The following is a 13,827-nucleotide window of genomic DNA, read 5'->3' as shown; positions in this document are numbered from 1 at the left end:
TAGATATGATATGATTCTTTCAACTTTATTATATAAATAATACAATAATAATGGGCGTAATAAATGATAATTTATTGTTTTTTTTTTCTTTTCACTCTTACGTCATTGATACGAGTTGTTTATTGACCATAGATAATAGAAATTGATGATGAATATGAACAATAACATACACATGTACATGGCAAATCATCGAGGAAACTAAATAATTTTCTCAAATTCAAGATAATTCATATCAGAATTTTATTGTCAATTTATTCATATCGAAAAACCTTGGTTTTTTCAATGAAAGCCAAAAATCAAATGAATGGAACAAGTAAAGCAAATTGAATTTAAATTCAGTTTGTCCTTAAATCTTGTTTTTTTTTGCTCAAGTATATTCAATTATTTTCCATTTCATCTTTCCGTTTTGTGCTTTCCCATGTGATCGAATATGACGCGTTCACATATTAAACAGCATGGTGAATAAAAACTACTCAAGATTGGGTAGTTTTTTTGCACTTATTCAACCATATATTTTGGGTTTTATCCACAGTACATGAAATTGTTATTAATGAAACGCGGTAGGAAGAAAAAAAAATGGTCCAAATTCTGTAATTCACAATGTGTGGTGATCACACATTAAATGTCAAGTTATTATACATTTTCAATAATAATGATGATTGTTTCATATAATACAATAATCACTTCAAATGGTGAAAGCAGAATTTCCGTTGTCATCATCAATGTTACAAATGTCAAACGGGGAAAAAAAAAATTTTTTGTGAAGAAAAAATGCGTGGAAGAAAAAAAAACTACTCAACTTTTAAATCTAAGAATAATTTTGATTGGTAGAAAAAAAAATATAAAATAGTACAAAAGTATTAAGAACATTTGCACTTAATTACATTATAATCAAGATAATTTCTTCAATGTTTTCATAACATTATGTGATCAGTTAATTATTTAATTTTTCTGTTTTTTTTTCTCGAATAGTTACAAGTAATAAAAAAAAAATTCAATGCCAAAAAAATATTATTCAATATCGATTTGTCCAACAGTCAGAACAGCAGAAGAAAAAAAAAATAAAAAGACAATGAAAAGAAAATTTTGAATCATTATTACATGAATGAATGTCTGAATGAATCGATAATGGCGATGTTGTGTACATTTTTTCAAGAGTCTCGATTTCATTCTTCAAAAGGAAAATCATTGGCATGAAGGATGATGTGCCATTGAAACATAACTAGTACAACTGAACAAACAAGCCATGTTTAAAAATCATTTTCATTTCAACTTTTTTGTTGTTGTTGTTGTCGTTGTATTTATAATATGTTACTATTCTTAACCATGATCATATTATGTTTTTTTTTCTTGCCATCACCTCTATTTGAAACTGAAACTCTTTTCCTCTGTATTTCAATGTTATTTTCAATGTACAAGTGTTTGTGTGTGTGTGTGTTATTATCGTCGATGGACCACACATAACATACATTATATCATAATCAAGGTGGACAAAGAAAAAAATTTCAAATTCAACAACCTGAACATCAAGTCCAAATACAATAATGATGATGATGATAATAGCATTGAAATTTCAAGGTATATATAATTTTAAAAGTGTGAACAATTGCCAATAAGATAAATAGTGCCATCCGTTTCCTTCATCGATTATTATTATTATAATAATTATATTTACTCTTGTTGTTGTTGTTGTTTTTGATGTAAATTTAATTCATCAAATCTTACCTTGTGTGAAATCGTATGCAATATAATCATAGAAAATGTAATTTCAATTCATAATCACAGTTGATGATTGATCAAATTTCATCATAACAACATTAATTAACAATTTTGTTGCCCAAAAAAATATAGATTACTAATTAAATTTATCATTTTTTTCCAGATTAATTAAGAGATTCGAAAGAAAGTTTATTTTTTTACTTTGAATATTAAATGTCTAATTTGATTTTTTTTTTCATGGACAATTGAAAATTGCAAATAAATTCAATTGTTCTCATCATCATCATCATCATCAACATTTATTCATTTTGTTTGTTGACCTATCGTCCTTTACATTGAAAATTGTTGATTGTCAACTTGATATTAACAAAATTTGAATGGAACATCCAATACATTCAATATGCAAAATAATGATGATGATAAACAAGAAACAAAACAAAAAAAAAATGTAGACGAAAATGAAAATCAAAGTTTGTTCTTAACAAATATTTGTCAAATCGTTTGCAATGAATGTTGTGGGAAATGGTGGGCATTTAACGCGAGGGCTGCATTTATAAAAAATAAAAATAAAATAACGTTAAACACGAAACATTTCATTTCAATTATGTCTATTTTCTTGTTCGAACGAGATTTTTTTTTCTCGTTTTTTTTTGTATGGCCATATTTCTTTAATTTTTTTTCCCCAGTTGTTCATTGGAAAAAAAGCAAAATTTTTTGGAAGAAAGAAAAACGACAAAAACGGCAGTAAATTTAATTCACCACACACAAACACACATATATATCTTCTTCGAAAATGAAATATATCAAACAAAATATGAATTTACATTTGAAATATGAAATTTCTGGAGTTGTTTTTTTTTGTTTGGCCTGTTTATTGGTACTGTGTGTACATATGAATACATATGAAAAAAACATCAAACCAAACAAACCGACCAACCAAAGCCATTTAAATAAATTGACCGACAAATAAATTCATCTGGAACATCCGGAATTATCCGAAACGAATCGAATTATTGAATGAACGAATGAATGGATGAAGAAAATGTCAATTTCTTGTCTTGTCCACAAAAAAATAAATAAATGATGATCCTAATTTAGTAGTTTGTTTTCTTTTTCATCACTTACCATTATTATTTGCCTTTTTCATCTGTTTTGATCGAATTGCTTGATGATGATGACATTTGTGTTGCATCAATTTTATTCCTTACATCAATCAATCAAATAATAATAATAATAATAAAAACTGGTGACATTGTTTGTTCATCACCAATACAATACAATCAATCCATGGACATCAAAAAAAAAAGTGTTTGTCTATACAATGCATAAAGAGAAAATTGTTATCTCATCATCCTCATAGCAATCGTACCTGATAATGGAATAGAAAAAAAATGAAAGAATAGATTCAATCAAGAAAAAGAAACAGGATTGAAACAACAACATGGTCACGTTCTAATTTTTTTTTTCATTTCATTTTGTCCAATAAATTGTGGTTTTAATGTAAATGGTTCAGGATTTTTATTCGGTCCTTTGGTCGGTAAAATGATTTTTTTGTTTGTTTGTTGATGATTTTACATGCCATTCAGAAGTATAAGAATCAAAAATCATTTCTTAATTTTATTACCCTATCCACTTTAAAAAGAAAAAATTTGATCAAGGACAATTTATCTTGTAATATGATGATGATTTGATGTCATTGTCGTTATCATATATTTTCATCCATTTCCAAATGAAGAGCTAATATCATGTTCAATGTACTGAAACGACATCAATGACAATTGGGCCTTGTTAAAATAAAAGAAAATAAAATGGAAGGACATATAAATAAACTTTGTGTATTTGGTATGTTTTAAAAAAAAAAACAAAATAAAATATAATAATGTCTGTCCAATGTGTATGACAATTTTATATACACAATCATCAACAAAAAAAAAAATGAGAAAGATACAGCGTGGCCAGTTCATGGATACACACACATATACGCAATGACAGACAATAAACTTTTATGAAGGACACATTAGGCAAACACGGATATAGTTGCAATGGAGATTCAACCATGATCTCACAATTCATTGACAACATTGGAGCCACAAACATCTATCGTTGCCACACACACACACACACACACACACTCCAATCCGAACATTCACATCTTTGTTTTTAATAGCAAAAAAAAACCAAGGATATATAAAGAAAAAATCTTTTTTTATTTTTTACTATAATAACATTAATCTATTACATTATAATACTAGGAAGTGTGATAGTGTCATCATCATCATCATCACCATTATCGATATATATATATTTCAATAGCCAGAAAACTCCCTTGGCTCAAATTATTTTTTTTTCTATCGTCGTCGTCTGGTTGGAAATTCATTGGAAATGAAAATGAAATAACATTGATACTGAATGTTTGTTTTCACTAGATCATCATCATCATCATCATCATCATCGCTATTCAGTGCCAATGGCACCAATAATAAAAATAAAATTACTAGAACAAAACATAACAACAACAACAACAAAAAAAACATTAATCGAATGTCGGAAAATGTTTAGTCTGAAAGAGAAAATAATTTTTTTGTTGTTGTTGTTGTTGTGATCACAATCATCATCATATTTAGTTATTATTCTCATTTTGATTAATATTATTGAGAAAAAAAATAATTTTTTTTTACGAATAAATGTGATGTCGAGGACGTTTTCATTTAGGACAAATCAATAGTAGACGATCACCAATCAATGACTACTTGTTTATTGGTTAATCCACCGTTGATTTTGTTGTCGTTGTTGTTGTTGAAAATTGGTTAGAATAATTATCATTATATATGAATATATTTGAAAAAAAATTACCAACCCAGAATTAATGAATGAATGAATCAAAATTTGAATAAATAAATATGACAATCCTATTCATATTTTTACAAATGATGATACACAATTGAATATTTAAATCCAGAATATGAAAAAAAAACTGTATTTTGAATGTTTAAATTGAAATTTTTTTTTCGTTTCAATAAAATGATGTCATCTCTGATGAATGAAATCAACCAAACGAAAAAAAAATAATACAGACACAAATAACCATAAAAGGATATTTCATCACCATAACCATCATCATCATCATCATTCATTTAATTCATGGATGGTTGAATTGACTACAAAAACTTGTTGTCCAGAATTCAAAATAATTTTACCTGACGTATCCTTGTGTTTTTTTTTCTATTTCATATTTATTTTGGCGTATCAACATCATAGATAGATAAAAAAAAATTTATTATGAATTCAATGACGCCTTGTTTCATTCATTTATGTCATATGTCAAAATACTATGGTCATGGTCCATGATACAGTGCATCCAATACATTTTTATTCATATATGTATGTAATATAATTCCAGATTCTATAGACCATCATGACAACGATGATGATGATGATGATGATGATACAATTGTTTTTTTTTATTCACCATTCATGTTTATCGCCCAAATGATTTATAATTAATATCATCGTCATTATAATCATCATATACTCTGATTGTAACAGTTATTTTTTTCCAAACAAAATTGAATTAGAAGCTTACACTAGAATAGAATTCACACACACACACACAAACACAGCACAATAGGTCTGTACATAAATAAACCATTGACATAAAATGATAGGCATCAATGACTTTGTCATCATCATCATCATCTATTTCTCTGTTCATTATCAAACGTAATTAAAAAAAAAAATTCAAACTAATAATAATTCTATTCAATTGTAATTATTCTATTTCAATGATTTTTTTTTCATTCAAATGAGTTTAAAACAACGAGAAAATTTTTTTTTTTAAACGCAATATTCATATTTACAACAAACATCATTATGGATGTCGAGACAATTTATATATACCAGATTTTGAACTAGTTTCAATCATTCTCTCTCTCTCTTTCTCTTGTACGCAAACAGAGATAGAGGCGATAGAAAAAAGATATGAACCAAAAGAATAAAAAGCACAATTTTCGTTCATAAATTTGTTTATATATGGAAAAATGAATTTGATTTTAGTCGTTGAAATAACTACTTAATAATTTTCAATGTTGGCATTAGGTTATTATCATACTAATATCCGATTATGAATCGAAAATGAATGAAATGAAAATATCAATTCTTTTACAAACAATCTTTTTGTGTGTTTGTGTGTGTGTGTGTGCATGACAGATACATCAATCGATATATCCGGATATACGAATAGATGGCAAAAGTTAATCTGAAAAAGAAAAATGAAAGAACGAAAAAAAAATAAAAGCTCTTATGTTTCTGATCAATGAAATTGTAGATGTAGTTGCATTTTTCTCTATTTGTATGTGTACATATATGTCAAATAGTTGTTAATCTTTAAATCTATCGGTTTAAAGTTTGCCATTTTATTTTATTTTTTGATCTCCTAATATAAATCAAACAGAAGAAGAAGAAGAAGAAAAAAAAACATCATGTACATTGAATCGGTACAGGCGAAGAATTATGACAAGTTTTTTTTCCACTATTCCACTCTTTGACGATTTATATCCGTTGATTGATAGAATTGTGTTTGTGCATATCGCCATTGAGACATTTGTTGTTTTTTTGTTGATGTTCTCTATTCTTTATAAGTGAATAGAATTTTCTCTATAAATCAAATGATAATATTGTAAATGGCAAATCCACATCAGGGCTGATTAAAAAAATAAAATTCTTTGTCAATTTTATGGATTTTTTCCATTTATTGATAATAAAGATTTATTAATAATAGATGTCAGCACTAATAGAATTTGATTATTTTGAAAAATATTTTCATAAATTGTCGATAGATGTCGTATTTAATTAATTCTCTGCTCATAATCTGATGACGTATACATTATATCAGATTATTATATTGTCCACACAATTCCAATTGATTAAATTTAAATTATTTTAAATGGACAATAACGTCAACACTTTATCATCAACAAATGAAGAGACATTAAGTCATCATCAATCATTATCAACAGAAACGACGCAAGCACCGATGATGACAAATTATGTTTCATCAATATCATCATCAACTACCACTTATTTGGTTCCCAGTGTTTATCCACCATTTTCGACACAATCACCCCATCAATCGTCAACGACCAATTCGGGAATTGATCCTATTTCATCTTATCAAATACCAACTTATACTCCTCCATCACTCTTAACAAATACAAATACCGAATCGCAATGTTTGGCCAGTCAAAGTAATTTTACTGGAACATATCAATTGCCGCCTACATCATATAATAATCCACCGAATGACGTGATACCCGAACAAACTTCAGCTATACTTCCACCACAATCAAATCCACAGCATCCGATTTATTGTAGTGATGGTATAATCTATCCCGGTGAATTGTCATCTTCAAATTATAATAATGTGATAAATAATGATGACGACGAACAGGATGTTGTATTATCCAATGAATTAGTTGATGTAAGCATTATCATCATTTAATCATTTTCTATTTTAATTGTTATATTTTCATTTCATTTTCCAGGTGTACAATAATCTTGGAATTGTTGGTAAAATTTTAGCCGGTGGTTCTCTTGTGACTATAAGATTTTTGCAAATGTTTCGTAATATTAGCGAAACATTAGTAGATGCATTGGGTATTGCTCGACCAAAATATGAAGAAGAGATTCGTGCATATGAAGAAATGAAACAAGAAGAACAACAAAGACAAGAGGAAATTCGACAATTGTATGCCGGATGGAAACCTAATATGCCACCAGTACCACCTCCGCCACAGATTCCATCAAATTATTTTCCCAATAATCAGCCCTGTATGTCTTCCGATAATATAAGCCCGCCACCAATTTCTCCGCCTATGAATACAATTTCAAATTTTGTTACTGATTCGCAAGCTAATTTGCCAAATCCATAAAAAAATCGCATATATTTTTTTGCAATAAAAGATTGTGAAATTATTTTATTACATTCAAAGACAAACAAATAAACATCCAAATTAGAATAAATAATATTTCGTTGGCTGTTAATCATTCTGGATTGAGAGAGTGAAGAGAAAAAAAATATTGCCTACATGGATAAATTCATTCAATGCCTAAAAAAACAACACATTCCATGGATTCTCATCCTCATTAAACCATCTGATTATGGACCGATTGAGGTCTTGATTGACTCGAAATTGGCGGCTGATTTGTATAAGTTGCCCCTATTGTTGATGAAGAATATGAATGCTGATTATTTGGATCGATCACAGGTTGTTGTTGTTGTTGTTGTTGCTGCGGCTGCTGACCAGTGTTGTATAATTGTTGTCCATGATGATGATGATGATGATGAGAATTCGAATAAACATCATGTGTAGGCGGTGGTGGCTGCTGTTGTTGAGTATAGCCAGTTGTAGAATAATTAACACTAAATGGATTTGGATTAGGCTGATGTTGTTGTAAAGGCGATCCATATGGATTAGGCTGGGACACATTACATTGAGAAGCTGGTGTGGCTCGTTGCATATCATAATTAATTGAGTTCATATTTGCCGTAGTCAATGGTGTATGTGTCGAACGTTGAGACATTGCTGGCGAATAAGTATTTCGTGTCAAATCCAATTGACTGGAATGAAACGAATGTTGTTGTTGGTAATGGCCACCATAAGAATTTTCAGTGTTATATTGTTGTTGGATATTATGGTTGGATGGTGGCTGTTGATGACCACTGATACTTGATGTCGATCCATAATGTGTTGATTGCTGTGGCTGTTGCTGATGATGGTGAGACATTGGATTGACTTGTGGATATGCCATACTAATATCAGTCGAAGCAACAAGTGGCATGCTCTTGGATGGATCAAATGCAAACGTATTTGATGTATTGGACGATATAGAACTTTGAGCTTGATGAACAACCGGACCTTGAGCCGTCACTGCTGTGGGAGCAGCAGATTGTGAACTCCAATAGGTATTCGAATTAGCTGCAACATTATGTTGTTCATTAAGATCGAAAAGATTTGCCGAAGTAGGTAGAGGTACCCCCTGAATTTGAGGTGGTGGATGGATATTTGAAGCAAATAATGACGAAAATGGAAAAGGTGGTGGTGGTGGGGGAGGCACCGGTAATGAACTATTAAGAACTTCGGGTAATGAGCTAACAGAACTGGCCGTATCGTCTAGATATCCACCAAAAGAAAGATCACCAGGAGGTGGAGATTTTACCGATTGTGATAAAGTTTGTCGCAGAGCGGATGCTTCAGCTTTTGTTTCCTCGAATTTTCGTTCAGCAGCACGTGCAGCTATCCAATTCTCATGTGAATGTTTTTCCAATTGATTCAATTGAGTTTTGTAACGACGTTCAGTTTCTTCTAATTCTTTTTTAATTGATTTCAATCTATCCTTAAGAATGGTGTTTTCTTCTTCTGTAACCGCCAATTTCGATGATAATGATTCAACATCTTCACTTTGTTGTTCTTGTTTGACTTTATGTACGCCAATATCTTTAGCATATTCAAGCTCTTTTTCTTTATAATATTTGGACAGTACTTCCAATTCGGTAACAGCTTTGAATTTTTCTTGTAAAGCATTTTCAGCATTTTGTTTCAATTGTTGATTGATTTCTCTTGTTGATTCTATTTCATCATTAATGTCTTTCATTTGTTTTTGTAAGGCTTCAAATTTTTGTCTAAGTTGTTCTTTTTCCACTTCCATTTGTGTCAAACGAAGTTGCAATTGAACAACATCCTGAAGACAAATTGCATCTTCACCACCGCTAGTTTGTTCATTAGTATTATTATTGACCACGTTTTGATCAACACCGTCATCACCATTCACACTACCAATTGTAAGATCACCATTCAAATCAGTCGATCTTCGTTGACGATCGTGTTCTTTGTTTTTTGTCATGTTTTTGTTCAATTTATTCAATAAAGTTTGCATTGAAATAATTTCAGAATTCTTGATTTCAAGTTCCTGCAAGAATGAATCAACTTTTTCATTCGCTGTTTTTAGCTGCTTTTCCAGTGATTTACATTCATTCTCAAAATTTTTGACTTTTTCTTCACATGAAAGTAACTCATCTTTCATGTCTTTTATTTCTTCATTGAGCTTGTGCTGTGATTCTTTGAGATTTGTGTTTTCCGATTGTACAATGGTAAATTGCTGTTCTAATTCTTTGATTGTTTCGTTGAGTTTTTCAATTTCTTCATTTAATGTCACTAATTGATCATTGAGATTGTCAATCTAATAAAATCGATTAATATGTAAATTAAAATGAAAAAAATATGATACATTCATACCTCTTCTTTATCTGAACGAGCTGTTCTTTCCTGTTGTTTGATTGTCAGCAAATGTGTATCGATTTGTGTTTCAAGTTCGACAATTTTAGAACAAAGCTCATGATTTTCTTGTTTAAATCTGTCTACTTCAGACAAAACTTGATCTAATTTCGAACTCATTATAGGATTTGATTCTGCTTGTATTTTTAATGATGAATTATCTTTTTTTAAATTCATTATTTCAGTCTGTAATCATAAATGAAAACGACATGAAAATATAAAAACTGAAAAAAATCTATGAAATTTATACCTTTAGTTTTTCATTCTCTTGTTCCAATAGATATTTACGTTTTTCAATTCGATGAAGATTGTCTTTAAAACTCGATGACTTGAATAAAGCAAAATTAATCATAAGTTTCAAATTTAAAAAAAAATCACCAAACAAACATACCTCATCACGACAAACTACATATTCTTCTTTGATTTTATCTTTTTCCGCTTCGAAATAATAAAGCTTTCTTTGTGTTTGACAAATTGTATCTAAAATAATATTATTAAAATTTAATTACAAAACAATATTCAAGCAAATAATTTGATTTACCTTGTAATTCGCGAACTTTTTTCGATGAGCTTATAAAAAATATCAACACTTTCATTAAGCACCAGAAAAAGCCGACGATCGATGTGAATATGATTGCATGTAATGAAATATTGAAACTTTCAAAGAAAAGTTCCACTTCATCCGGTATAATTTCCATGATGACGCTAACGAAACCAACTCTTTCAGCTAATAATTTCCTTTTGAAAATATTATTATTAACCGGCTGTTGATATTGTTCCGAATGAACAACTGGGTTCACTAATACACTTTGCGATACAACTGAATTATCAACAGGTGGCGCTTGTGGAATATTTCTATTTTCTGCAAAAGGTTTATGTTTAGAGTTTAAAACACTGCCTTCTGCATGAAAATTCGACGATTGAGATTGATGATAATCAGAATGGGCATTAGAATTGGTTGAATAATCAATGGAACTAGGTTCCTGTATCTGTTTTTGATTGCCAGAATGATGTTGTTGTGATGAAGGCGGATTGTTTTGATCAACATTCACTGCACTTTTTAAATCATCAGCAGATTCTACATGAGGACGTTGAAGCAATTTTGGATGAAGATGTGTATTAACTTGCTGAGTATTGCCGGGAAGTGAATCGATTGTCGGTTTTACATTTTGTTCAATCAATTGATCATCATTGGTTTTAGAAAAGTCTGCATTTGGTGGAGATGGTGCTTGGTTAGAAACATTAGGATTTTCAGTGTTTGTTTGTTGATTATGATGATGATGGGCTGGAACGTGAACTTGTTGATGTAAATTATGTGGAATGTCTGCAGCTAATGGCTGTGAAGAAGAAGGTGAATGTGATGATATTAAATCAGCATCATTATCATTAGCAGAGTCGTTTGAAACGATTGATGATTGAAAGGATACCGAAGATTGATGAACATTTGTAATTTTTGGATTATTATTTTCTTCAACTCCTTCCAAGGGTTTTGATTGTTGCTCCAAATCTGACGAATCTCTTTTTGTTCTGATATTTTCTTGTTGAGATTCAATATTATTTTGTTGATGATCACTATCATCACCATCAGGCAATTTTGATGCAGGTTCAACAGTTTGTTTTTGTGGCTCATTTGATTGAGAAATCAAGTTATTTGTTGAGTCAGCAGCTACCTTATCATCATTAATTTTATCATCCTTAAGATCACCTTCTTGTTCACTTGGATTTACTTTTTCCTCTTTTTGTTTTAATAAATTTTCATTTGGTGTTTCGATCATTTTATTTTCAGCATCCACTTGTTGTAATACATCATCGGTTTTTGTCTGATTGTTTATGATTTGGATCCGTAATGATTGAAGATTCATCAATTTTCGATGGAACATCAGTTTCTTGTTTTGATGTTTCAACTTTTTTCGTCTCAGATTCAATATTTTCAACAGGATTTTCTTCAACTTCAAGATTTTCCTCTGTTAATGTGATATTGTTTTGTTGTTGATGAATTGTCGAATTGTCATTAGTTTCAATAGAGTTGACATTATCATTATTGTTACTTTTTTCTTTTTCCTCCTTAACTACATCATCATTTGTATTGATAACGTTTTCTGTTTGATCTAAAGGTTCAGTATCAGTATTTTCTGATGAATCTTCACCTACAACAGTTACATCATCAATTGTATCGGCAGTAGTATCTTGAACAATTGGTTTACCTAATTGTTTCAATAATGATCCATGTTCTTTGTTTAGTTCACTTTCATTTTGATCGACAACTGTTTTTTTGTCAAGTTCATCGACGTTAGTAAAATTTGCTTCAATTGTTGCAGTTTTAGTTACAGAGCTTTGGACAAATGTTGGTGATGGAGTGGCTGTTATTCCACCAAGAAGTTCTTCATCGATTGTCGTCCCATCGATGACGGTAACTTTTGGTGAATAAACAAATGGTGTTGCTGTATTTGATTGTTGCTGTATAGAATCATTGGGCACTTGATGAACATTGGAGGAACTCAATATAACCGAATCATTGATACGACCATTATTATTATCATGAACACCAGTAGCAGCAATAGAATTTATTGATTTTTCATATTCATCAAAATCAAATTTAACACCACTGAGTTTATTTTCTTCATAATGAATATTAATTTCTTTAATTAATTTTGCAGGCACAAATCCACGTTTTTTATTTACCTAAAAAACAAATTCATAGATGATTCAATGAAAATTGAACGAAAAAAAAATCACATTTACCTCGGCAAAATAGTAAATTTTATCATCAGTTTTTCCAAATATTTTGACATTTAAATCTTTTTTAAATGATAGCAAATTTCTATCCGGTGATGGATATCGTATGGTGGTGATACCATCCGCGATAGGTTCTTTATAATAATGAAATATTAGAAAAAAAAATTATAACATAACAATCAATATTTAATACGATACCTTTGCAATGATTATCGGCACATAATATTGATTGATAATTGGATAGTTTACTTTTGGCCTCGGTTAAATTAGTCAACCAAAATGCAAAGATTAATATAAGATATGAAGATAGTTTGAAATGCCTCCGTAAAAACAATAACAAATGTTTCATGTTAACCATAACTTGGCTTATATGTAAAAAAAGAATTTATTTGAGAATTTTTCAATGGTTGGATATCATTTGTAGCAAATTTCAATGGTGATGATGATGATCAATAATAAATGGGTTCTTAATTTGATATGAGCATGTTCAACATCATTATCATTACGCGTACAAAGTTCAATATTATCAGCTGATTTTGATAAGAGCACAAATTAAAATAAAAACAATATTAATATAATTAAAGAATGTAATGAATGAATAAATATTTCAATGCTAAATCTACTTTTCACACGTTGAATGTATACGAAAAAAAAGAGAATAGAATGACTACGACTTATTAGTTTGTTCTACTTTTTTGTTTCAAGTATGTAACGTAAATCTTCAAGATCAATCAATATACAAATATAAATGAGAGAATGAGTTACACATAAAAGTTTTTTTAATCCATTTTCGAATCGATGATGATGGTGATGATGAATTTAATCGAGAATAATAATTTAGAATTTTTTTTTTTATTTAACTCGAATAAAAATAATTGTAATTGTAAGTTGTATTATTTATTTATACAGCTTACGTGTCATATAACGCGGCAACAGACAACATATATATTTTTTTTACGTATTTATGATCATCGGCACGACGTATACAGCAGCGCATCGAAGCGTGAGTTTAGTGAAAAAGGAAAATCTTCGATTACCTCGT

At 29.7% G+C, this 13,827-nt stretch overlaps 2 protein-coding genes across 2 annotated transcripts; one reads left to right on the top strand and one right to left on the bottom strand.

Moving 5' to 3' along the window:
* Positions 1-6,577: 6,577 nt before the first annotated feature.
* On the top strand, positions 6,578-7,737 carry LOC124493068 (uncharacterized). Its single transcript, XM_047056125.2, has 2 exons — positions 6,578-7,195; positions 7,260-7,737. Exons 1-2 carry the CDS (start codon positions 6,662-6,664, stop codon positions 7,644-7,646), a joined length of 921 nt encoding a protein of 306 aa, XP_046912081.2. The 5' UTR covers positions 6,578-6,661; the 3' UTR covers positions 7,647-7,737.
* Positions 7,661-13,312, bottom strand: LOC124493063 (transport and golgi organization 1). The gene is made up of 7 exons (XM_047056119.2): positions 12,984-13,312; positions 12,792-12,919; positions 10,591-12,731; positions 10,441-10,529; positions 10,300-10,377; positions 10,011-10,235; positions 7,661-9,954 (listed from the first exon to the last, which is right to left on the bottom strand). Exons 3-7 carry the CDS (start codon positions 11,927-11,929, stop codon positions 7,861-7,863), a joined length of 3,825 nt encoding a protein of 1,274 aa, XP_046912075.2. The 5' UTR covers positions 11,930-12,731; positions 12,792-12,919; positions 12,984-13,312; the 3' UTR covers positions 7,661-7,860.
* Positions 13,313-13,827: the final 515 nt, after the last annotated feature.

This window comes from Dermatophagoides farinae, chromosome 1 (assembly GCF_024713945.1).
Source record: "Dermatophagoides farinae isolate YC_2012a chromosome 1, ASM2471394v1, whole genome shotgun sequence".
Classification (NCBI taxonomy): domain Eukaryota; kingdom Metazoa; phylum Arthropoda; class Arachnida; order Sarcoptiformes; family Pyroglyphidae; genus Dermatophagoides; species Dermatophagoides farinae.
The sequence above is the reverse complement of the archived record's forward strand: the minus strand, read 5'-3'. Positions and strand labels throughout refer to the sequence as shown.

Excerpts from the sequence above, each read along its gene's own strand:
- LOC124493068 (XM_047056125.2), top strand. The coding sequence starts at position 6,662 with ATGGACAATAACGTCAACACTTTATCATCAACAAATGAAGAGACATTA. Across the intron at positions 7,196-7,259 it reads TATCCAATGAATTAGTTGAT|GTGTACAATAATCTTGGAAT; the intron begins GTAAGCATTATC and ends TTCATTTTCCAG.
- LOC124493063 (XM_047056119.2), bottom strand. The coding sequence starts at position 11,929 with ATGTTCCATCGAAAATTGATGAATCTTCAATCATTACGGATCCAAATC. Across the intron at positions 10,236-10,299 it reads AAGAGAATGAAAAACTAAAG|ACTGAAATAATGAATTTAAA; the intron begins GTATAAATTTCA and ends TTATGATTACAG. Across the intron at positions 9,955-10,010 it reads CTCGTTCAGATAAAGAAGAG|ATTGACAATCTCAATGATCA; the intron begins GTATGAATGTAT and ends CGATTTTATTAG.